This window comes from Balaenoptera musculus, chromosome 10, assembly GCF_009873245.2.
Source record: "Balaenoptera musculus isolate JJ_BM4_2016_0621 chromosome 10, mBalMus1.pri.v3, whole genome shotgun sequence".
NCBI classification, from domain to species: Eukaryota; Metazoa; Chordata; class Mammalia; order Artiodactyla; family Balaenopteridae; genus Balaenoptera; species Balaenoptera musculus.
Window position 1 is genome coordinate 23,435,504 of NC_045794.1, and position 27,104 is coordinate 23,462,607.

Genomic DNA, 27,104 nt, shown 5'->3' on the forward strand with positions numbered 1-27,104 from the left:
AGCACAGACTCCAGACGCGCAGGCTCAGTAATTGTGGCTCACGGGCCTAGTTGCTCCGCGGCATGTGGGATCCTCCCAGACCAGGGCTCGAACCCGTGTCCCCTGCATTGGCAGGCAGATTCTCAACCACTGCGCCACCAGGGAAGCCCCTTCATTTTTTTTTATTGCCAAATAATGTTTCTTTTTATGGATATACTGTGTTTTATTTATCCTTTATCCTTTATCCTTTTCAGTCAGTAGACATCTGAGTTGTTTCCACTTTTTGGCTGTTATGAATAATGCTGCTGTGAACCTTTGTGCACAGGTTTTTGTGTGGACATAGCTTTTTAGTTCTGTTGGCTATATACCTAGAAGTGGAATTGTTGGGTCGTATGGTAACTCCATGTGTAACATTTTGAGGAACTACCAAGCTGTTTTACAAAGTGACTGCACTATTTCATAAACAGTGTCTGAGGGTTTCAATTTCTCCACATCCTTCCTAATGATTGTTGTCAGTCTTTATAGTTTTCACCATTCTGATGGGTGTGAAGTATCTCATTGTGGTTTTGCTTTACATTTCCCTAATGACTAATGATGCTGAGCAATTTTTCATGTGCTTATTGACCATTTGTATATCTTCTTTGGGGAAATGTCTTTAAATTCTTTGCCCATCTTTTGAGTAATTTGACTTTTTGTTTTTCAGTTGTGTTTTTTATTTATTCTTCATACCAGTTGCTTATCAGATATATGACTTGCAAATATTTTCTCCCATTCCATGCATTGTCATCTCACTTTTTTTTTTTTTTTTTAAATCTAGCTTCACTTCACCATTTTATTTATATATTTATTTGTTTTTATTTTTGGCTGTGTTGGGTCTTCGTTTCTGTGCGAGGGCTTTCTCTAGTTGTGGCAAGCAAGGGCCACTCTTCATCGCGGTGCGTGGGCCTCTCACTATGGCGGCCTCTTGTTGTGGAGCACAGGCTCCAGACGCGCAGGCTCAGTAGTTGTGGCTCATGGGCCTAGTTGCTCCACAGCATGTGGGATCCTCCCAGACCAGGGCTCGAACCCGTGTCCCCTGCACTGGCAGGCGGACTCTCAACCACTGCGCCACCAGGGAAGCCCTCATCTCACTTTCTTGATGGTGTTCTTTTAAGCACAAAAATTTTAATTTTGATGAAGTCAGATTTTTGCAGTTTTTTTCTTTGTTTCTTGTGCTTTTGGTGCCATATGTAAGAAACCGTTGTCTAATGCTAGGTCATGAAGATTTATTCCTATGTTTTCTTCTGAGAGTTTTGTCTCTTACATTTAGGTTTGTGATTCATTTTCAGTTAATTTTTATATATGGTGTAAGGTAGGGAACCAACTTTATTTTGCACGTGGATATTCATCTGTCGCAGCACTATTTGTTGAAAAGACTATTTTCCCCCCATTGAATTGTTTTGACACCCTTGTCAAAAATGGTATAGTTATTTTTAAATTTTTTACTTGGCTACTTTACCAAATTGTGTTTTTTAACCTTTCTTATCAAAAATTCCAGATGTATAGAGTAGAGAGAGTAGTATAATAAATACCATACACGTGGCACATTGTTATATCAATAGTAATTAATATTTTGACAAATTTAAAATATTGAGTGCTTGATACACTTATACACATACACACTCTTGTGTGCTTATTTGTGTGTTTTTGGTTTAAGTGTTTACTTTAAAATTACTAATATCTGACTTTTCATACTAAAATACGTTAGTGTGTTATCTCTAAAAATTAATGAAATTTTCCTATATAATTCCAATATAATTAATACAGCTAATAAAATTTTCAGTAATTTTTTAATATCATCTAAAATGTGTACTCCATGCTCAGATTTCCCCAGTTGTCTCACCAAAATGTTTAAATAGCTTTTTTGTTTAAACCAGGATCCAGTCAAGCACTGTTACATTTGCTTATAATGTCACTTAGGTCTTTTAAAATCTAGAACAGCAAAGGACCTCACCACTCCTCTTCCCGCTCCCCCAAGCTGCAACCCCCATCATGACACAGACATGGTAAAGAGACAGAAATTTTATCCTGCAGCGCTTCCTACCTTCTGAATTTGTCTCCATGCATCCTGGTGTCATTTACCTTATGTCTCTATCTCCTGTATTTCCTGTAAAGTGGAAGTTAGATTTAAAGGACTGATTAGATTACAGTAAACTATTTTGACAAGAATACTTGACAGATGTTGCTATGTATTTTATATTGCATTATATGAGAGGGCACGTAAAGTCTGGTTGCCTCATTCTTAGTATGCTGAGATTGATCACTTGGTTAAGAGGCTGACAACCCGATCTTTCCATTGTGAGGTTATGGGTTGTCATTTTTTGCTTTTCCCTTGAACAGGTAATGTGTAGATGGGTATATTCAGCAAATTTTGATCAAGTAAAATCATATTCTTTTTGATGTTCAAAGTTACGCCCTAACTTTGGCCAGTAGGATCTCTTCTAAACTGATTCCTATGTCCTTTTATTACAAGCCCATTAGCATTGGAAAATTTCCTTGCCTTCTGGCACAAGATGGACTAGGCTTACTATATAGAATATTCCTTATCCCAGACCTGGAATTAGCTATTTCTCCAGGAGCTCTGATACCTTTTAGTGAACATTGGTGTTTGGAGACCAAAATTGGGATGCTAGGACTTTTCGGTTGATTCTTTGGGTGATTTCTCAAGAAATAAATGATAATTAATGGTAGTTTTAGTTCTCCTTTTTAAATATCTATAGCTTGTTTTTTCTTTTTGTCTTTAGCGTTAGAGTTTCTAAAATGTTTATGTAGTCCCTTGTGCTGTTCTCTACTTTAATGGGTATGCCTCTAGTATTTAGCCTCTGAGATTGGATTTCAGTTTAGAGATAATAATCCCAACTGTGTTAATGATGTATCCTGTTCCTAGTTTACTAGCATTTTTGAAAGGATCTCCTTTGAATTTTTAAAGTAATGAATTATATTAATTGATTTTCAATTACTGAACCATTTCTGAGCCCTGATCAGTTTATGGTACATTATTCTTTTACTTTACCACTGACTGATTTGCTGTGATAATGTTCTATTTAGGATTATTTGTCCTAATCTCATGTTGCTTTGGAGAAATTTCAAATCCCTCCTCTCACTTACCAGGAACATGCCACATGCCATTGCACATGTGCCCTAGTAACTAACTCCTAAGTTAGTATTGGAAACCTTTGTTAAAGGAGTCTTGATGCACATCACGTGTCTTTTTTCACACAGCAGTTATGGGCAGTTTTACCCGATGAACCTTTTTTTAAATTAAACTTTCACTTTTAAAATAGTTTTAGATTTACAGAGAAGCTTCAAGGATAGTACAGAGTTTGCCATATTCACACCAAATTTCTCCTGTTGTTAACATCTTATGGTACTGTGGTACATTATAACTAATGAATGAATCAATATTGATACATTATTAATTAAAGTTTATACTTTATTCAGATCCTTAGTTTTTACCTAATGTCCTTTTTTTTGTTCAGAATCCCATCCAGGGTACCACATTACATTTAGTCATCGTGTCTCTTTAGGCTTTTCTTGGCTGTGATTGTTTCTCAGAATTTCCTTGTTTTCGATGACTTTGACAGTTTCGAGAAGTACCAGTTATGTATTTTGTGGAATGTCCTTCAGTTTCGATTTGTTTGATGTTTTTCTCATGGTTAGATTGTTAGGTGTTTTGGGGAGGAAAACCTCAGAAGTTAAGTGCCATAGCAAGGGTATAGGCTCCTCACGTGACTTATCACTGATGATGCAGCTTAGATCACCTGGCTGAGGTAGTGTTGGCCAGTTTTCTCCACTATAAAATTACTCTTTTTTTTCTTCCTTTCCATAGTGTACTCTTTAGAAGGAAGTCACTGTGCACAGCCCACACTTACGGAAGTTATGCTCCATCGCCTCGAGGGAGAAATATAGATTATTTGGAATTCTTCTATGTGGGGTATTTGTCTATTCTCCTCCATTCATTTATTTACTCAGTCACTTACTTGTATCAGTGTGGATTCATGGATTTTTACTTTATCCTTTGGATTATGGTCCAATAATACTTTATTTTGTTGCTCAAATTGTTTCGTCTTTGGCAGTTGGGCACTCTTTCAGCTGGCCCCTCTGCTCCTTTGTCATGCCCCATCATTTGTTTTTTAAACACTTCCTTATTTTTTGGCACCACAGAATGCTCCTAGCTCATTTTATATATTCCTTGTACCATTCCCAGAATCAGCCATTTCTCCAGGGAGCCCTGACTAATGTACTTCTGATTCACCTATCCTGGAGGATGACTGCCCAGCTTTCTGAGGGGCCTTCCAGTACAAAAAGTTCATTTTCTTACTCCACGTAATCTGTATTTTAAATTGGAACATTCCAAGTGTGCTGCAAAAATACGTGGAAAATCTCTGCAACCATCTTTGCATTATATGCTAACAAATAGACAAACTTGAACCTTTAGAAATATTTTCAGTGATATAGCCATAATTGATTTGTAATTTTCTTTCTTTGGGTTTTGGTATCAGGGTTGTACCATCTTCATGAAATGAATTTATGAAGCTTTCCAGTGTTTTTTTCAATTCCATAGGACAGTTTAAATATCATAGCAATATATTTATGTATTTAGAGACATTGAAAATATTTTAAAATCACAAAAGATAATACAGATTTACTGTATACATTTCATAAAATATAGATCAACAAAAGGAAAACAGAAAAAGAACTTAAAATTCTACTTTGCTGATATCATTCCACAGGTTAATAGAGTGTCTCTATTATAAAATAATAATACCTGATACATTGTTAAGAACCTAATAAATGTTACCTCTTTTTAATAATAATGGTAACAACAACAAACGACAGTTGAGCTCTGTTTTATGACAAAAAAAAAATCTCTGAACTCAGAGTTAGAAAACCTAGATTTTTTTTTTTTTTTTTGGCTGTGCTGCGCGGCTTGCGGGATCTTAGTTCCCGACCAGGGATTGAACCCAGGCCCAAGGCAGTGAAAGCGCCGAGTCCTAACCACTGGACCACCAGGGGATTCCCAGGAATCCTAGATTCTAATTCATGTTTTTGGTCTTAATTTTTGTGGGCCTTTGTCTTCAGTACTAGAATAGACATATAAAGTCCTTACCTGTTCTAAATTTGCTTATTTTGTTTCATATAAAAATAATCTCACTTTTTATTTGAAGTATGCCACCAGTTACCACTTACTATATCATGCTGCCATCCCCGCTTGTCTCCTTTTTGTCTAATGCCACCATGCCATACCTTCCTCGATCCCTTTTATCCCTTCTGCCTGACTCCTGTTGGCCCTTCTGGACTCTTTTCACTCTACCTGCTGACGGTTGAGGCTCAGGGGTGGTGTCCAGACTGGTGTCATGTGGTTCAAGGGTAAAAGTAGGTAAAACAGTAAGACTAAATAAACCATGTGTAGTCCAGCATGAGTTTATGCAGTACTGTGAAGGTAATCAAATATTATAAAATAATATTCAGAGATACTCAAATTTTTAAATTTAGAGAAGGAAAGTTGGTATCATATTTTTTTGATAGTCATAAAAGTAGTTCAGAATTAAAAATAACATATTTGTATAGGATTTTAAGAGGGGTGGGATAGGGAGGGTGGGAGGGAGACGCAAGAGGGAGGAGATATGGGGATATATGTATATGTATAGCTGATTCACTTTGTTATAAAGCAGAAACTAACATGCCATTGTAAAGCAATTATACTCCAGTAAAGATGTTAAAAATAAAATAAAATAAAAAAATAAAAGATGAGAAAATATGAAAAAAAAAGTGCTTTCTTCTATTTAATCTCTTTTATTCCTGACAAAAATTCTGTGAATCCTTTCTGTTTTATAAATGAGGAAACAGACAGGAAGATCACATGATTTGTTTAAGGTCACTCATCTGATAGGTAGCAAATCTAGACATCAAGCCCAATTCTTGTCTTATGTGTAATACCATAGTTCTTTAATTAACTGCATATTCTTGTAAATGAAGAAAATATTTTACACATTTAGACATTTTTCAATTTATATAGTTCTTTTAAATGAGACATTTGAAGATAAACCTATAACTATGATTTGAAATGTGAACATTGTTTTGGGGATAATGTTAATAGTACAGTGTTGACTCTTCAAAATACAGTAACTTGGAAAAAGAAAAGTCTAAGGACAAATAAATGTCACTCAACTTCAACGTAAGAATACTAGTCCAGGTTAAAGACTGCAATTTTGCAGTGCCTTTGAGTGCTAGCAGGTGGCGTGAGTGCACTGCACAGCTGTTTCTGCAATATTTATGAGCTTCTGGCATAAGACTATATAATTTTTGACCATTAAAATATTAATGTGAACAATGAGTTTTAAAACAGTCGTCACAGTAATGATCAGCATTGCTGCCACATGTTTTTGACTGCTTCTTACATAAAAAACTAGAACACAAATTTTTTAAATGGTAAATTTTTAAATGTATTGTTAAACATCATGATTTTATTGAAGGAGTTTTAAAAGGGAAAATCACTACCTGCTCAGTATCTGAATGTAAAATCTATTTCTTTCTCTGTACTGTATCTGTATGCATGCAGATATACATACATTTTCATAATTATAATCATAATGTAGGTACGTTTTATGATTTTCTTATAGGTAATTCTCCATATTGCTAACAATCAGAGTCATCATAAAACTGCTTATTTTATCCATCAAGCTAATAACCTGGTTGTTGACATAAATTCTTTTCAGGGGACTGTGGTAATTTCACATTGCCTACAACATATGACCATTCTGTGGGATTGATATTTAATAGTCAGTGTTCTTACTAATATTCTTGGAGTGCATTTATATTTATTTTTTTATTTCCTATTTTTTCTATCCAAATAAAAAAAATTCACTGTGCTTAAGAAAGAAACAACATATCCTCCCTTTTTTAAATTTATGTATTCATTCAGCCAATATATGTTGCATGCTTTTTAGGTGCTAGGTCATTGCCAGGAACAAGACAGTTATTGTTCTTACTCTTGAGGGTTTGCAGTCTAGTGGGAAAATAAATAAGCTCTTATGCTATGGTTGTCTTGAGTGAAATGCAGGGTTATTGAAGCTAGAGGGAAGAAATAGGTGGGATTTCAAAATCTTATTTAGCCTTTTCTTACAGTTCTGATTTTTGCTTATTCTTAATGCTCTCCATGGAAAACTAGTCTGTTATTTACCTTATTTACCTGCATTGTAGTCTCTAACCTGTTTTCCTGGATCAAGCCTGTTCATCTCTAGATAATACTTTCAGCCCAAGCCATAATTCTCTGCAAATTAAAAAGTATGTTCATTTATTCCAGCATTTTCCAAAATCTGTTTTAAGGAAGACTAATTTCATGAATTGTCCCTTGAAAAGTGGAATCTGAGGTTAAATAAATTTTGGAATTATTACATAACAATGCTCAACTTGAAATTCAGCATGCTCTTTAACATGTTGCCTCCTCTAAGAAATCTTGCTGTGAAGAACCCAGTTTAACTCAACATTTCCTAAATGGACTCAATAGAGACAGCCTTTTTAAAGAAATCATTCTTTTTAGCAGCCTGTGGGACTAGTATTAACATTTTGAGAAATGTTGAGCTGAATTATTTCAAATGTTTTGACCCTTCATGGATGCTGTATTCTGGCTTCCACGAGACATCTGTAGCTTTTAAAATAATTGCTCCTGGGACTTTCCTGGTGGCACAGTGGTTAAGAATCTGCCTGCCAATGCAGGGGACACGGGTTTGATCCCTGGACGGGGAAGATCCCATATGCGCGGAGCAACTAAGCCCATACGCCACAACTACTGAGCCTGTGCTCTAGAGCCCATGAGCCACAACTACTGAGCCCACATGCCACAACTACTGAGCCTGCATGCCACAACTTCTGAAGCGCGCGTGCCTAGAGCCTGTGCTCCACAACAAGAGAAGCCACCACAATGCGAAGCCTGCGCACTGCAACGAAGAGTAGCTCCCGCTTGCTGCCACTAGAGAAGGCCCGCACGCAGCAACGAAGACCCAATGCAGCCAAGAATAAAGAAAATAAATAAAATAAAATAAAATAAAATAAAATAAAATAAAATAAAATAAAATAAAATAAAATAAAATGAAAGCCCCTAAACTGTTGCAGTGATATGGGTCTCATAATTGCATGGTAGAAATTCTTAAAGCCCCTATGTTTCATCCATTTATTTTTATAAACAGCTTTACTGACACTAATTGAGTTGAATTCTACTAGTTAGTAATACTCGTAAGCACTGTAATTTCATTTATTTAAGAGACGTGTCATTGGTCCTTTTAGGAAAGGTACTAATGCCCAGAACTTTCAAAGAACTCCAAACACTTTGCTCCCGCTATTTTTTTTTTTCCATGAGTAAGATCAGGCTTCATGATACTTGTGAATTACTAATTCTGTAAAGGAAGGAGTTTGAAAAAGTTTCTTTTGGTTTCTTTTTTAATGTTAGTGTAAATAATTTTGCCACTGTTTTCTCATTATGCAAAGTATATAAAGTAATTAAAAAAAATTTTTTTTCTTCTATTTTTAAGGTTAAACTTTCCAGTTTGAATTTAGATGATCATGCAAAGAAGAAACTTATTAAACTTGTAGGAGATCGATACTGCAAGAGCACAGATGTGCTTACCATCAAGACAGATAGGTAAAGGAAGAAAAGTGCAGCAGATCTGTCACATGTGTTGCTTTATTGTCCCCCAGTCCCCTGGCAGTCCTTGTATTAACCTGTTAGGTCAGAGAAGTTGTCTCATTCATATTTTTAATATCCTCACACTAGCCTCCTGTTGCTGTGATCTTTATGTGCATGGAGAGGCTTGCCTAGCTGAGTTAAAGTGTTATTTTTAATATATTTGTGTATGTAAAACTCAGGGAAGATGTTAGACGGAAACGAAAGAATGACTTGCCAGTGAGTAATACTTAAACAGGTTTCTGCAAAGTCAAAGTATAGAAATCTTATATTTCAAAATCAAAGTTATTAAATTAAATATGGAAATTAATTTATCAAGGCATTTTTGTAAATAAGCAGAATTTCAGTGCTAGCATAGAAGTTTGTAAAAGCAGTATTAAATTTATTGTATATGAATTTATAAATTAGGTCATTTGAGGTAAAGAAAGGCTATTGGTATGTTTTTGCTAAATGGTTATTTTATTTCTAGAATTATTCTTTGGTTGTTTCTAAATTATGTCAAAATATAAAGAAAAACAAGTGGGCAGATATCCTCTCTCCCTCCTTATCCTAATTTCAAAGCATTTGGAGGTGTCAGTATCAATTAAGTTTTATGTTTTGCTTCTTAGTGGTATAAAGAAGTAGCATGACATACATACAGAGATGGCAACAGTGTGGAGGTGGGAAAAGCTTGGGAACCGTGATTTTTAGATTATTACCATATAGGAGAAATAAATTTGAAATTTATGAATAATATCTTTTTGCTAGCTTTAGCTTTAGAGAATGTAAAATAATGCTGTGTTTTTAGTTTGTGCAATTTTTAAAAGTACTTTTAAAATGTTATTGTTAGAAATTCTGTAAGTTTCTGATCATTTTTTTTGCTAAGTTTGTAAGTGTCTGTGTGTGTGTGCGTATATTTTATGGTAACAACTTTGTAGAATAGAGGACTATTAAACCTAAGTACAGAATAAACAGAGTTCAGTTAAAGTCAATTGTCATATGATAATTTTATATTTAAAGAAATTAGAAGTAATTATTTCCTTTTCTGTATTATTTTATTAGCCTAAAAGTTAATGCCAGCTCTTATTTATGTAGAAATTTAATCTAATATTAGGTCATTAGTTTCATTTTAAATATAATAGCAAAAAAAATATAGCATTGTGTAGTGTAGCTCATTTTTAAAAGAATCAGCTCTGGGGAAATCAGGGTGAACATTTAGATTAGCATCAGTCTCTCTGTATTCTTTAAATGAACTCAGCAGGTATGTTCACACCATCGCAGACTCTTAGCCCTGAGATCCTGAAGGACACTTGGATTGGACACATTCATATTAAAAATAGTGTAAAGCTATTATCAGATATAAATAACTTTGTTAGTGATGAAAGCAAAGATATCCTCTAAATAAAAGTAAAAATAACATCAGTGTTCAATATCCTTAAGTCATAAACTACATAGATCATTTTTATTCCAAGAACAGAATTTTCCTAAGTCACATAGGGAATTCCTGAATATAAGTTATCCTTTGTATTTAGTATTTGTATACTTTGCAAATTTTTCCTTGTACTGAATTTTTAGAATTTTGACTTCCTCCCTCTCTGTCTTTTAAAGGTGCCCCTTAAAGAGACAGAATTATGATTATGCAATGTATCTACTAACAGTTTTATACCATGAGTCTTGGGTAAGTGATTGTGTATGAATGTTTAATAACTTTGTCATTGTAATTTGGATGATGTTAACCTTTCAAAACAGTCTGTGTAGCCAGCACTCAGATGAGTGTTTAATGAACCACTATTTAAGCTAAGGACATGTGAAATGTTATAGATAACTCCTACTGACGTTGAAAGTGAGGATCTTGAAACAGATAATTCAGTCCATCTGAGGACCTTCAGAAATCAGATGACTAAAATGCCTTTAAAATTCAGAGTTTCTGACTTAGGCTAAAAAATTCAGAATTTTTTACTTTTTGTTTGTTTGTTTGTATGACTTTAGGTGAAAGTTGTCAATGTTATGGAAAGGAGATCATCTATATTACTTGAACTATATAATTCATCCTGTTATTCAAATAAACTATAGAACAAAGCTCCCAAACTTTGTAGAAAGTTATTTTAAATGTTTATTAAAATCTTAGTTAACAAATAGCCTTTCATGTGAACATTTCACTGGTATACATTAGAGACAATTAAGGGCAATTAATTATTTAAATAGTATAAAAATAGTCTTGTGTCTGACTGAATTTATTGAGTTTTAGTATAAGTATACACATTTATGAGGAAGATTTTGCTGTGAATGAGCATCAACTCATTTAAAGTTGAAAACTAATATGTTTTGGTAACTCACAGTTTTATATAATATTTTTAAAAATTAAAATAATTTTAGATATGCACACAAATTAAAATTTTTGAAGCTTGCTCAACATAGACATGGGATTTAATAGCATTTCATGTTGGGAACATTTGAAGGAATGGGGGTAGCTGGAGAAAGAGTCACTCTCTTTAGATGCTCAAAGGACTTCATATGAAAGAAGAGTTAGATTTGTTTTTCATGACTTTTAAGGGTACAACAAAGTAGAAGCAATAGTGAGACAGATTTATTTACTGAATAAAATCTCTCTACAAGATTCACCTAAAGATGGAGTGGGCTGCTTTAATAGGTAGAAGATGTTCCATCCATTGGCTACTTAGTGGGGATATGACAAAAGGAACGTACTCTTTGGATGTTAGTTAGTTGCATTAGATGATCTTTGGAATCTCCTTTCATCCCTAAGAAATTCTGTGAACACGTACAGCTGGTCTTACAGATTTCATTGATGTTAATAATAAAACAGTTGTAGCACAAGGGGATGAGTGGAAAATTTAAAAAAAAATAAAATTTTGTTGCGAGGTTAGTAAAGAACAGAAAGTAGCTGGTAGCTCTTCTCTGCTTTTGAGGTATTCTAATTATCATAATTCATCCCGATTTTCTAGTTCCTAGCTTTAGGAGCAACATCATAATAGCAGTTAATCTCTTTCCTGTCAACTGATTTTATAAATGCCTTTGGCTTGAGGTCATTAAGTTCCCTTTTGAACCAGCAACATGGCTGAATTAGCTTCAGCTCTATGGCTGCTGCTTAAAGAGTTAATACCAAACAATAAAAGCCAACCAGTTTTGAGTCTCTTATTTTGCCAGCAGCCTGTAAAATGAATTTGCCCCAAAGGAAATGACAGGCATAAATAAATTCAGTGAAAGTTGACTTACTGGATTCTTTCTGTGGTTCCATGACATAAAATCCAAACAAGTTTGTATTCTGGATTCATGCAAGAAGCTTTTGATCTTAATGCTAATTACTTTGATGCCAGAGTAAGTAGCCACATACAACTGTCCTAAACATAATTAAATAATTCCTATATTAAACTTGGCTCTTGATCCTTTCTAAACAAGTACCATCAGTGAAGAAGCTTTAAGAGAATGCAGATGAGCTGTGAAATTTTGCAGAGCTGGTGGAACAGAATTTTTATTGAATTGAAACTCTTTTTTCCTTCACCAGCATGGAATTCATACTTGAAATTGATGTTACCACCTGGTATTTAATCAAATATTTAAAGAGCCCCTTTTAATTCATTCCTTTATTTTTAAGGCTAGTTTCAGAGCATTTAATACCTAAAAGCTAAGCTCTGTGGAGGTTACCTGTAAGTAGCATTGAGAGAAAGTAGTTGGTAGTTTTATGTAACATAATACTGAAACTTCTCTGAAAAGATATGCGTTTAGACTTAAGTATAAAAAAGTTACTGTTGTGTGCTATTCAAAACAGTTTAACTATATAGAATTATCAAAGTAGAAGTTGTTGACTTCTAAAACAATAAAATGGGTTTATTCGGGAACAGCAAAGAATTGCTATTTGGGACATGCAATTTATGGTGCACTGTAGGTAAGTCCAGAGAACAAAGAAAAGGGAGCCTGCGTTTATAGGGAAAAGGAGGGAGTTGGGAGGGGCTGTTCTAAACGAAAGTTCAAGGGAGGAAAGTAGGAGTTTAGGGTGGTGATGACTTCATTTCCGGAGCAGAGATGTTTCTCATTGCCTGGGCTGTTGCTAAGCAAGGAGAAATTCTTCCTTTGGGATTGTAAAGTAGTTGCACTTTCTGTTTGAGAGTGCAGGCTGTGCTTCTTCCAGTGGGGCATGTAAGTGAAGGTCAGTGCATGCAAATAATGGAGTGTGAGAATGCATGAGAGCTCCCTCTACAGGCCATTCCCAACTCTAACTTTAATTGAAGTTTCCTTTATTAATTTTCGTATTCAAAAGGCATAGACTTCACAAAGCATAGACTTCAGGCATAGAGTCTTAGTAATGCTTCAAAGAATGATTATTGCAGTGCTAAGAAGGTAATGAGAAACAGATATACATTAAACCATTTATTCTTCAGCTGTTCAAAGAAGCAAAGAGACGTGTAGAAATTTGGTTTAATATTTCAGTATTACACAATGTTAGCATAGAAGTGAATTAGGTTTTAATCTTTGGAACCATTCAGATTTGGATTTGAATCCCACTACTTGTTACCTGTGTAACCTTGGCCATCCATTTAACATTAGGCTCAGATTTCTTCTAAGGGCTTTTGGATAGATCAGGGAGAACTTATGTGAAATGTCTGGTGAATAGTGGGTGCTCATTAAATGGTGGCTATTAACGTTGTTAACTACTAAAACAAAGATTTATCTTAGAATTTCAAATTCATTTATTTCCAATTTCTGTGTATAGCTCACATTTAACTTGACAAAGACTTTATACAGATCAAGTCAGCTCTGTGCCCTGTTGTATTTGAATTTTTACAACGTGTATCTGACTCACATTCTGACACAACTGAAAATAAATGTTAACTTTGTTGCATGTTGTTCTTTAAACCTTCCACAAGTGATTTGGTTAAGAGATGATTGAATGAAGCATTTTACAAAGTGACTTGCACAAAAGATAGACTAAATCACAGACAGGTACAGATCATCCAAAATGAAAATAAATAAGGAAACAGAAGCTTTAAATGACACAATAGACCAGATAGATTTAATTGATATTTATAGGACATTCCATCCAAAAACAGCAGATTACACGTTCTTCTCAAGTGCGCACGGAACATTCTCCAGGATAGATCACATCTTGGGTCACAAATCAAGCCTCAGTAAATTTAAGAAAATTGAAATCATATCAAGCATCTTTTCTGACCACAACGCTATGAGATTAGAAATGAATTACAGGGAAAAAAACGTAAAAAACACAAACACATGGAGGCTAAACAATACGTTACTAAATAACCAAGAGATCACTGAAGAAATCAAAGAGGAAATCAAAAAATACCTAGAGACAAATGACGATGAAAACACGATGACCCAAAACCTATGGGATGCAGCAAAAGCAGTTCTAAGAGGGAAGTTTATAGGTATACAAGCCTACCTAAAGAAACAAGAAAAATCTCAAGTAAACAATCTAACCTTGCACCTAAAGAAACTAGAGAAAGAAGAACAAACAAAACCCAAAGTTAGCAGAAGGAAATAAATCATAAAGATGAGAGCAGAAATAAATGAAATAGAAACAAAGAAAACAATAGCAAAGATCAATAAAACTAAAAGCTGGTTCTTTGAGAAGATAAACAAAATTGATAAGCCATTAGCCAGACTCATCCAGAAAAAGAGGGAGAGGACTCAAATCAATAAAATCAGAAATGAAAAAGGAGAAGTTACAACAGACACCACAGAAATACAAAGCATCCTAAGAGACTACTACAAGCAACTTTATGCCAATAAAATGGACAACCTGGAAGAAATGGACAAATTCTTAGAAAGGTATAACCTTCCAAGACTGAACCAAGAAGAAACAGAAAATATGAACAGACCAATCACAAGTAATGAAATTGAAACTGTGATTAAAAATCTTCCAACAAACAAAAGTCCAGGACCAGATGGCTTCACAGGTGAATTCTATCAAACATTTAGAGAAGAGCTAACACCTATCCTTCTCAAACTCTTCCAAAAAATTGCAGAGGAAGGAACACTCCCAAACTCATTCTATGAGGCCACCATCACCCTGATACCAAAACCAGACAAAGATACTACAAAAAAAGAAAATTACAGACCAATATCACTGATGAATATAGATGCAAAAATCCTCAACAAAATACTAGCAAACAGAATCCAACAACACATTAAAAGGATCATACCCCACGATCAAGTGGGATTTATCCCAGGGATGCAAAGATTCATCAATATATGCAAATCAATCAATGTGATACACCATATTAACAAATTGAAGAATAAAAACCATATGATCATCTCAATAGATGCAGAAAAAGCTTTTGACAAAATTCAACACCCATTTATGATAAAAACCCTCCTGAAAGTGGGCATAGAGGGAACCTACCTCAACATAATAAAGGCCATACATGACAAACCCACAGCAAACATCATTCTCAATGGTGAAAAACTGAAAGCATTTCCTCTAAGATCAGGAACGAGACAAGGATGTCCACTCTCACCACTGTTATTCAACATAGTTCTGGAAGTCCTAGCCACGGCAATCAGAGAAGAAAAAGAAATAAAAGGAATACAAATTGGAAAAGAAGAAGTAAAACTGTCACTGTTTGCGGATGACATGATACTATACATAGAGAATCCTAAAACTGCCACCAGAAAACTGCTAGAGCTAATTAATGAATATGGTAAAGTTGCAGGATACAAAATTAATGCACAGAAATCTCTTGCATTCCTATACACTAATGATGAAAAATCTGAAAGAGAAATTATGGAAACACTCCCATTTACCATTGCAACAAAAAGAATAAAATACCTAGGAATAAACCTACCTAGGGAGACAAAAGACCTGTATGCAGAAAACTATAAGACACTGATGAAAGAAATTAAAGATGATACCAACAGATGGAGAGATATACCATGTTCTTGGATTGGAAGAATCAACATTGTGAAAATGACTATACTACCCAAAGCAATCTACAGGTTCAATGCAATCCCTATCATATTACCAATGGCATTTTTTATGGAGCTAGAACAAATCATCTTAAAATTTGTATGGAGACACAAAAGACCCCGCATAGCCAAAGCAGTCTTGAGGGAAAAAAACGGAACTGGAGGAATCAGACTCCCTGACTTCAGACTCTACTACAAAGCTACAGTAATCAAGACAATATGGTACTGGCACAAAAACAGAAACATAGATCAATGGAACAAGATAGAAAGCCCAGAGATAAACCCACGCACCTATGGTCAACTAATCTATGACAAAGGAGGCAAAGATATACAATGGAGAAAAGACAGTCTCTTCAAGAAGTGGTGCTGGGAAAACTGGACAGCTACATGTAAAAGAATGAAATTAGAATACTCCCTAACACTATACACAAAAATAAACTCAAAATGGATTAGAGACCTAAATGTAAGACCAGACACTATAAAACTCTTAGAGGAAAACATAAGAAGAACACTCTTTGACATAAATCACAGCAAGATCTTTTTTGATCCACCTCCTAGAGTAATGGAAATAAAAACAAAAATAAACAAATGGGACCTAATGAAACTTCAAAGCTTTTGCACAGCAAAAGAAACTATAAACAAGATGAAAAGACAACCCTCAGAATGGGAGAAAATATTTGCAAACGAATCAATGGACAAAGGATTAATCTCCAAAATGTATAAACAGCTCATTCAGCTCAATATTAAAGAAACAAACACCCCAATCCAAAAATGGGCAGAAGATCTAAATAGACATTTCTCCAAAGAAGACATACAGACAGCCACGAAGCACATGAAAAGATGCTCAACATCACTAATTATTAGAGAAATGCAAATCAAAACTACAACGAGGTATCACCTCACAGCAGTTAGAATGGGCGTCATCAGAAAATCTACAAACAACAAATGCTGGAGAGGGTGTGGAGAAAAGGGAACCCTCTTGCACTGTTGGTGGGAATGTAAATTGATACAGCCACTATGGAGAACAGTATGGAGGTTCCTTAAAAAACTAAAAATAGAATTACCATATGACCCTGCAATCCCACTACTGGGCATATACCCAGAGAAAACCATAATTCAAAAAGACACATGCACCCGAATGTTCATTGCAGCACTATTTACAATAGCCAGGTCATGGAAGCAACCTAAATGCCCATCAACAGACGAATGGATAAAGAAGATGTGGTACATATATACAATGGAATATTACTCAGCCATAAAAAGGAACGAAATTGAGTCATTTGTTGAGACGTGGATGGATCTAGAGACTGTCATACAGAGTGAAGTAAGTCAGAAAGAGAAAAACAAATATCGTATATTAACGCATGTATGTGGAACCTAGAAAAATGGTACAGATGAGGCGGTTTGCAGGGCAGAAGTTGAGACACAGATGTAGAGAACAGACATATGGACACCAAGGGGGGAAAACTGCGGTGGGGTGGGGATGGTGGTGTGCTGAATTGGGCGATTGGGATTGACATGTATACACTGATGTGTATAAAATTGATGACTAATAAGAACCTGCAGTTTAAAAAAACAAACAAACAAAACAACTAATACTAAACTTTCATTGGGTTATTTGTATGGAAATATGTTAATATAAATGTTTCAGACATTACATGAAATTTCTAAAAATCTTATATGTTCTGGTATAATGTTATAAGTCATAATCCTAGTTATTACTTTAAAATGTGTATCTCAGAAATAACTAAAAAAAAACAAAAACACAGTGGTGGGGGAAAGAAAATAAACACTTGCTTTAGAAAATGTAGAGATCTGAAATCAGATTCAAAGGGTTCTTGGGTGATTTTGATATTTAATTACTAATGGTTGCTTTTTAAAATTTGAATTTTTGGCTGTCTTATTTGGACTTCATGATAGTCTTGTTGCCAGTCAGAAATATATCTAGGTTTGTATTAAAGTGGTTCTGAAAAGTCATGTAACAAAATGGATAAAAGGGATAATTTTATACTCAGAGTTTATTTTTAAAGGAGACCTTATTGCAAGTATTTCTGATAAAAATGATGAATCCTTTTGCAGAGCCATAATTGCCATTTAGTCTAGTGGTTTATGAGTTCATAGTGATCTTTTGTGTATGCTCACATACACATAGATTTCCAGGTTATATCAGAGAATGCTTGAATGACATTTATTTTCTCTTCTTAGCATTCATCAATGATTTTGTTATTTACAAGGTACAGTGATAGGTATCGGTGGGATTATCAAAATGAATGAGCCTCTGTTTTAGGCACCTTTATTCCTAGAGGGATTTGCTGGTTATAATATAGTCTGTTTCACTAGGTAAGGGAGGTTGGAACATAGTGCTGTGAGAGGCGCATACAAGGATTAATTCTCCCTTGAAGCATCATGGAAGTGGTGACTGGTTTTGGAAGATGAGTAGGAGTGTGCAGTAGGTGAAGGACTCTAGGCCTGGTGGGTTTAGAGAGCAGGCAGAAGTTTGGTGCGGCCAGGATACACGACCAACAGGGCAGAGGTAGGAGATGAGACTGAAAAATAATTCAGAGCCAGGCTGTGAACAGGTTGTAGAGCTTATTTACATACAGAATGTAGATTTGTATCCAGAGGGCAATATTGAAATGATGTAGTAGCATTTTACTAGATGTGTGAAAAGGCACCTCTTTCAGTGTTTCAGTGTTTATGAAAGAGTAAACCATTCTCATGGCAAATATTACATGTGCTTTCATTAAAATGAACTGTTTATTGATTGATGAGCAAATGTTTACTGGTTGCCTCTTATTTGCTTGGTGGTGTTGGATATGGAGATTAATACCTAAGGAGAAAACACTGTCTCTTCTATTGAGGAACACTAGTAGAAGCAAGTTGGTTTAGTAATAAATATTATAAAAAATGTTATAAAGGTTATATAATTTACTATTTAATTTTTTATTTTTCTCTACTTATTTATTTCATATATATCCTTCAAGGCTTTGATACCCACTCGAACCTCTTTTTTTTAACTGAGATATTATTGACATGTAATATCTTATTTTCAGGTATACAACATAATGATTTTGTGTGTATGTGTGTGTGTGTGTGTGTGTATATAAAACACAAAATGATCACCACAATATGTCAGCTTAACATCCATTACCACACAAAGTTAATAAAAATTTTTTTCCTGTGATGACAACTTTTAAGATTTACTCTCTTAGCAACTTTCAAGTATACAATACAGCATTCTTGACTGTAGTCACCAGGCTGTACATTACATCCCTGTGACTTACTTATTTTATAACTGGAAGTTTGTACCTTTTGATCACCTTCACCCATTTTGCCCACCTCCCACCCCCAGCCTCTGGCAGCCACCAGTTGTTCTCTGCTTCTGTGAGTTCAGGGATTTTTTGTTTCTTTTTTGTTCTTTTAGATTCCACACATAAGTGAGATCATAACAGTGTTTGTCTTTCTCTGTCTGACTTATTTCACTTAGCATAATGCCCTCAGGGTTCATCCCTGTTGTCGCAAATGGCAGAATTTCCTTCTTTTTTTATGGCTGGATGATATTCCATTGCATATATATGCACCACTTACTCTTTATCCATTCATCCATTCATGGACACTTAGGTTGTTTCCATGTCTTGGCTATTATAAATAATGCTTCTGTGAACATGGGGGTGTAGATATCTTTTTGAGTTGGAGTTTTCATTTCCTTCAGATAAATACCCAGAAGTGGAATTGCTAGATCATATGGTAACTCTATTTTTAGTTTTTTGAGGAACCTCCGTACTGTTTTCCATAGTGGCTGCACCACTTTACATTCCCACCAACAGTGCACAAAGGTTCTCTTTCCACATCCTCACCAACACTTGTTATTTCTTGTCTTTTTGGTAACAGCCATTCTAATAGGTGTGAGGTGGTATCATTGTGGTTTTGATTTGCATTTGCCTGATGATTAGTGATGTTAAGCACCTTTTCAGGTGCCTTTTGGCCATCTGTATGTCTTTCTTGGAAAAATGTCTATTCAGATCCTCTGCCCATTTTTTAATCAGGTTGTTTCTTTTCTTTCTTTTTTTTTTTTTTTTGCTATTGGGTTGTATGAGTTCTTTATATATTTTGGATATTAATCCTTTATCAGATATATTTGAGCCTCTTATTCTTTGACTCCTACTTTGCCTAGATAGCAAATTATACTATCTTATTTTCTTGACTACAAAAGTTGCCTTAGTCCATGTTCCATGGGTTGTTTTCCCTGTATGTTTTGTCCTTTTAACTAATCTGGTAAGACTCATTAACATGCATCTGATCTTACTGTATTTTGTTCTTCAGAATATCTGGGTCAGTGCTAGGTAACTACATGTTTAATAACATTTAATAATATTAAACTAAGTGTTTAAGCTATTGAAACATTGTCTATTCTTTTGGAGATCCAAAAATAGACTTTTGAAGTAGGTTTTCAACTTAAAAAGTAAAGTGACAGAGTAACAAATAAACTCCCTTTCCAGTAATATAAAATGTAGCATAGTTGTTAGATGTTAGCAATAATTAGCTTACTGGTATAGCTTTTTAATGATCTATTAATAAAATTATTAATAATCAATAATTATGCCCAAATTTTAAGAAATATCTTTGCAACAGTTTGAGATACTTAATTTTCATGGATGTATGATTTGGGCTATATGTAGATCAGGTTTGTTTTTCATTTGATTATGTGTTTTTTCAAATATTTAAAGGAAAAGTGTTCTAATGCTATATCATTTTGGAAGTTCTCTACAGACATTTGCTTCTATGAGTTTAATTCATGATGCTAATTTATATTTGACAATGTTAATATGTTAATGGAATCTGTAGGATAATATTGGCTACTCCTAGCAAGATACATCTCTTTAAGGTGAAAGGTACTTATGCATAAACTTACATATTAACTAATTATGCATAAACTAATATTACAGTCTTCATTAAAGAAAAACAACTAGTTAAACATATTAATTGAGCTACCATGAGGAGTCTGAGCATTCATGATAGACCAGTACCAGTAAAGAGTGTTTGCATGTTACCTTTCACTTGATTCCAGACAAATAGAACATCCGGTCTTTGTTTTAAAAGTGGATCTGTGGTGTTGCTTGGAGAGTCAACTGTGTCTCTGTCTCTGACTCTTTTTTCACCTCTGTGCTGTTTCAAATGATCACCTTGGATGAATACAAAAAGGAAACCAAAAAGGGGGTGGGGGTGAAAGAGGAGTTGTTCCATTTTTTTAAAGTGCTTTAAAATACTGTGTCTTTTTTTTTAACAACAGAAGCATTTAGCATGGCCACCCATTTTAAATTAGTGATAACTTTAAAGATCAGGAATCAAAAAATTTACCTGTTACAACCTCTTCATTATTTTCACTGAGAAATTAAGACTTAGAGGAGAGATCAAGCATTTTGCACAAGGCCATAGAGTCTGTGAACCTAAGGAACTCAGACCTGAACTGCAGCTTCACAGTTTCATATGCTTTCCATGGTATCATATTACTTAGTTTTATTCAACTTTGACTTCCATGATAAAATATTAGGAAATAAAAGAGATGAAATCAAACCCGAACTTTAGCTGCTAGTTCTCAGACTTAACTATTAACTGAAAATTTATCTGTCTCCATAACCGGTTTTCAGCTGGGGCTTGCATCAGACTCACCTGTGAAGCTTTTCTGAGCTACAAATGCTTAGAAATTTGATTCCCTGCAGAATCAAAATCTCTAGAGGTGAGACCCAGACATATTTTATTCTAAAGGCTCTGTTGCTGAGCTCTTGATTGTGAATAATTTCCCTAGTCTTTGAGTATTGTTAATAAAGAAACTGATTAGAAGGCTGGTATATCTCTTTTAAGACAGTTTTTGTACATGTACCTAGTGTCAGCACTGAGGGTGTGGTATGGGAATTAGAATGAAAAGGTCAAGAAAAAGGAAGGATTTGTGTATCATACATGCATAGATTTTTTTTCAATTTATTCTTTTTTATTTTTAGTATCTCTATTGGAGTACAATTGCTTTACAATGTTGTGTTAGTTTCTGTTGTACAACAAAGTGAATCAGCTATAAGTATACATATATCCCCATATCCCCTCCCTCTTGAGCCTCCCTCCCATCCTCCCTATCGCACCCCTCTAGGTCATCACAGAGCATCAAGCTGATCTCCCTGTGCTATGCAGCAGCTTCCCACTAGCCATCCATTTTACATTTGGTAGTGTATATATGTCAATGCTACTCTCTTACTTCATCCCAGCTTCCCCTTCCCCCACTGTGTCCTCAAGTCCATTCTCTACGTCTGTGTCTTTATCTCTGCCCTGCCACTAGGTTCATCAGTACCGTTTTTTAGATCCCATACATGTGCATTAGCATACAGTATTTGTTTTTCTCTTTCTGACTTACTTCACTCTGTATGACAGGCTCTGGGTCCATCCACCTCATTACAAATAACTCAATTTCGTTCCTTTTTATGGCTGAGTAATATTTCATTATATATATGTGCCACATCTTCTTTATCCATTCATCTGTCGATGGACATTTAGATTGCTTCCATGTCCTGGCAAATGTAAATAGTGCTGCAGTGAACATTGTGGTACATGTATCTTTTTGAATTATGGTTTTCTCAGGGTATATGCCCAGTAGTGGGATTACTGGGTCGTATGGTAGTTCTATTTTTAGTTTTTTAAGGAACCTCCATACTGTTCTCCATAGTGGCTGTATCAGTTTACATTCCCACCAACAGTGCAAAAGGGTTCCCTTTTCTCCACACCCTCTCCAGCATTTATTGTTTGTAGATTTTTTTTTTTTTTTGGCCGTGTTGGGTCTTCATTGCTGCGTGCAGGCTTTCTCTAGTTGCGGCGAGCGGGGGCTACTCTTCATTGCAGTGGCTTCTCTTGTCATGGAGCATAGGATCTAGGCACGCGGGCTTCAGTAGTTGTGGCGCGTGGGCTCAGCAGTTGTGGCTCGCAGGCTCTGGAGTTGTGGCACACGGGCTTCGTTGCGCCGGGGCATGTGGGATCTTCCCGGACCAGGGCTTGAACCCATGTCCCCTGCCTCGGCAGGCAGATTCTTAACCACTGCGCCACCAGGGAAGTCCATGTTTGTAGATTTTTTGATGATGGCCATTCTGACCAGTGTGAGGTGATACCTCATTGTGGTTTTGATTTGCATTTCTCTAATGATTAGTGATGTTGAGCATCTTTTCATGTCTTTGTTGGCAATCTGTATGTCTTCTTTGGAGAAATGACTATTTAGGTCTTCCACCCATTTTTGGATTGGGTTGTTTGTTTTTTTCATATTGAGCTGCATGAGCTGCTTGTACATTTTGGAGATTAATCCTTTGTCAGTTGCTTCATTTGCAAATATTTTCTCCCATTCTGAGGGTTGTCTTTTTGTCTTGTTTATGGTTTCCTTTGCTGTGCAAAAGCTTTTAAGTTTCATTAGGCCCCATTTGTTTATTTTTGATTTTATTTCCATTGCTCTAGGAGGTGGATCAAAAAGGATCTTGCTGTGATTTATGTCAAAGAGTGTTCTGTCTGTTTCCTCTAAAAGTTTTGTAGTGTCTGCCCTTACATTTAGGTCTTTAATCCATTTTGAGTTTATTTTTGTGTATGGTGTTAGGGAGTGTGCTAATTTCATTATTTTACACGTAGCTGTCCAGTTTTCCAAGCTCCACTTATTGAAGAGGCTGTCTTTTCTCCATTGTATATTCTTGCCTCCTTTGTAAAAGATGAGGTGACCATATGTGCGTGGGTTTATCTCTGGGCTGTCTATCCTGTTCCATTGATCTATATTTCTGTTTTTGTGCCAGTACCATACTGTCTTGATTACTGTAGCTTTGTAGTATAGCCTGAAGTCAGGGAGCCTGATTCCTCCAGCTCCTTTTTTCTTTCTCAAGATTGTTTTGGCTATTCGGGGTCTTTGGTGTCTCCATACAACCTGTAAAATTTTTTGTTCTAGTTCTGTGAAAAATGCCATTGGTAATTTGATGGGGATTGCATTGAATCTGTAGACTGCTTTGGATAGTATAGTCATTTTCACAATGTTGATTCTTCCATTCCAAGAACACGGTATATCTTTCCATCTGTTTGTATCATCTTTGATTTCTTTTATCAGTGTCTTACAGTTTTCTGCATACAGGTCTTTTGCCTCCTTAGGTAGGTTTATTCCTAGGTATTTTATTCTTTTTGTTGCAGTGGTAAATGGGAGTGTTTCCTTGAGTTCTCCTTCTGATTTTTCATTGTTAGTGTATAGGAATGCCACCAGAAAACTACTAGAGCTAATCAATGAATTTGGTAAAGTAGCAGGATACAAAATTAACGCACAGAAATCTCTTGCATTCCTATACACTAACAGATTTTTTTTTGACTTGACGTGGTAGGCAGTAGGCAGCTGTTCTTGAGCGGGTTGATGATACAGTAAAGTAACACTTCTCATATATATTTGCCTTCAGGTAAGACTTCATTTTATATCTGATGCTCAGGAGCCTATCATATACTTAAAGGCCATTAAGAAAAATTTCCACCCAGTGGCTGAAGTCATGAACCTTGAAAGTTATACTGTTCTCTTCCCTCCCCCTCTCCCCTGATATCTAATAAGTCACCAGGTCTTTTCAGTTTTAGCTTTTAAATACCTGTTAAAACTATTTTCTCCTCTTTATCCCTAGTGCTACTATCCTGATATGGGTCTTTATCATTTTTTACCTGAATAACTATAATAGCCTTGATTTTCCTGTCTCATCCATCTTCCAGAGTGCTGTTAAAGTAATTATTCTAAAAAGCAAGTCTGCTGTATCATATCCCTTTATAAAATCCTTCAGTGGTTCCCCATTACCTAGCATAAAATCTAAACTACTTAGTATGTCTATTCACAGAAATTTACCACCTCATTACCAGCTACTCAGGAATTGTAGGTTATGTATCCTGTACCATAATGAACATAATGTGTTCTTTCATAACTTTGCATATGCTGTTTTCTTTGCTTATAATCCCTTTTCAAATTGATCAGACTTGCAAATTCATAGGAATCCTTTAATACACCTCAGATGTAACCTGTCTCAGATGTTTCTTCCCATCCTTTTTCCCTTCTCCCTCTGTCAGTTAGCATTCCTTTTATTGCTTTTATGGTAATTGCCTGTATACATGTCTGCCCAGCTCCATTAGACTATGAGGTCACTGAGGACAGGACTGTGTATTTCATTCATCTTTATATTCCCAGCATCTAGTACAATGTCTGGCATATCAGCATTCAGTAAATTTTTAAAAAACTGATCTGATTTGAATTGAATTCCTTGACATACTCAGTTAAAAATTTAGCTTTGATAACTAAAAGTATTGGCAGTAGCTTTTTAATCCATTGTGGATATTTACGTCTTCCTATTTTTTATGATTTTCAAGTAACTTGAATTTTTTTAATTGGTAAAACTGTTTTTCCTCATCTAGCACAATGCCTTACTTGTAATCATGAGAAGTGGAATATTACTGTGATTCATGGTCTAGGCAAAGGGAGTTATAAATAAGATGGTAGAAGGTGACACATTTGTGTATTTAGTGGAACAGATACTTCTTTGCTTTCTATTAGATTGGGGTTCACTGACCATTTCATGAAGTAGCTATTGTGCTTTTCTTTGTATTGAATTCATGCTTTACAAGGAGAAAAAAGAGATAGGGTCAAATTAAGTTATTCTTTTGTTCTTTTTTCTGTGTTTCTATGTTCCTTGGAACACGTTCTACCACTAAGAAGCAGTATGATTTGGGGCAGATTATTTAATTGCTCTGGGCTTCAATTTCCTGATTTGTAAAACAGATAGTGATAGTACTGCCTCATAGGGTTGTTATGAAAGTTAAATGAATTAATATACGTAAGGTGCTTACTCATCCCGTGCCACTTTCCTCACCTTGGCCTTCATTCAGGCCTGAATGTCCTAAGCTCGTTCCTGCCTCCAGCCTTTATGGATGCTCTTTCCTCTACTGAGATCACAGTTTTCATCTGCCCGGTTCCTCCTCAGCTCTAGGTTTCCTCCTGGATTGGCAGTTCCAGGGCAAGACAGTGCCTGGGACAGTAGTTGTGTAATAAATATGTACTGAGTGAACGAATGAGTGAGTAAATAATTGAGCCAGCTGCGTAGAAAAGAGAACAGGATCATGTGGAATGGAAGGTTCCTTCCTCTAGGGCTGTAGTCAGGGCAGGTTCTCTCATGGTAGGCAGGGAAGAAAGGAGACTGTATATATGTATATTTATTGTATACATACATAAGTTAAATAGTGAAATTGTAAATGTTTAATAATTAAGTTATTAAAATTGAAGTCTACAAACTAATCAAACTGCCTGAATGGTGATCAATTTGAGCTTACATTGGTGTTTTTAATTGCCCCCCCAGTAATTTGAATATGTTATTGTTTATGCTCTAAAATTAATACATGTCAACTACACTTCAAAAAAAGAAACTCTTAAACAACTGCCCATTTCAATCCTGGGTATAATTTCAGAAGCTATAAAAATTTGGCAGTGAATTACAAGTCAGGGTACGAAATTATAAATGAAATGTAATCATAGCTGTGCTTTAAAAAAAAACGAACTTAGAAGGGCACACAGCAAATATCACAAGTATTGATTGATTTTCTTTTCTTCAAATGTCTCAAGTGTCTGGTAATTGTTTATTGCATGCCAGACATTGTATGTAAAAGACCCATAGAAGCTCCAATTGATGTCATCCATCAGAAAGAATTTCCTCTTTTTTCTCTTGGGCACAGAGGGTCAGGGGCTTATCTTTTTAATCCAATCAGAATTGAGCTGGAGCAGGGCTGGGTTACAGTTGTTTAAGATTTAGTTCACCTTTGTCTCTTCTCAGGCATTTTGATTGGGAACTTGGTGAGTCCGCTTCCACATCTCAAAGTCTGCTTAAGAGTCACTTGTGTTCTTCAGAAGTTTTGAGCTTAACTTCTAGCCCTTGCAGCAGAATCTGGAAGATGTCTTGAGAGGGAGATTGGTTGTGTGAAACAGGACTTCCTCCCTCTAGTAGGACTTTGTCTCCTAAACACTATGAGATTATAGGAGATTTGCTCTTCAGAAGCTTGATTCAGCCTCCTCAGCTTCCCATAAGTAGCCCCAGAACTAAAACCAGTCATGTTTGGGGCTCTTCAATTCCAATCTGTCATACAAGCCCTGGGTAACAGCTCAAACCTTGCTCATTTCTCTTTTCCCGAGTAGAGTCCTTCTGCGTGGGCCAAGGGCCAGTCTGATACAGAATTGGAAAATGGCCTCAGGGAAGAAAATGGCTAGGGATTTTCAGAAGGATGCTCCCCATATGCTTGCAGCCTGGAATTCACATTCATCTAATTCTAATTGATTCTAAAACTCTCTGGTGGGACTTCCCTGGTGGTACAGTGGTTAAGAATCTACCTGCCAATGCAGGGGACACGGGTTCGAGCCCTGGTCCTGGAAGCTCCCACATGCCGTGGAGCAGCTAAGCCCGTGTGTCAC

General features: G+C 35.6%; 1 protein-coding gene across 2 annotated transcripts in view; it reads left to right on the forward strand.

Moving 5' to 3' along the window:
* MRPS35 (mitochondrial ribosomal protein S35) overlaps positions 1-27,104 on the forward strand; it is a 49,598-nt gene that overhangs the window by 16,732 nt on the left and 5,762 nt on the right. Inside the window, exons 6-7 of one of the 2 annotated variants that reach the window (XM_036864836.1) lie at positions 8,550-8,659; positions 10,289-10,358. The exons of the other annotated variant lie outside the window; for it this stretch is intronic. Of the exons in view, the coding sequence (XP_036720731.1) occupies positions 8,550-8,659; positions 10,289-10,358 (180 nt within the window). The remainder of the gene's footprint in view (positions 1-8,549; positions 8,660-10,288; positions 10,359-27,104) is intronic. 2 annotated transcript variants of the gene reach the window in all.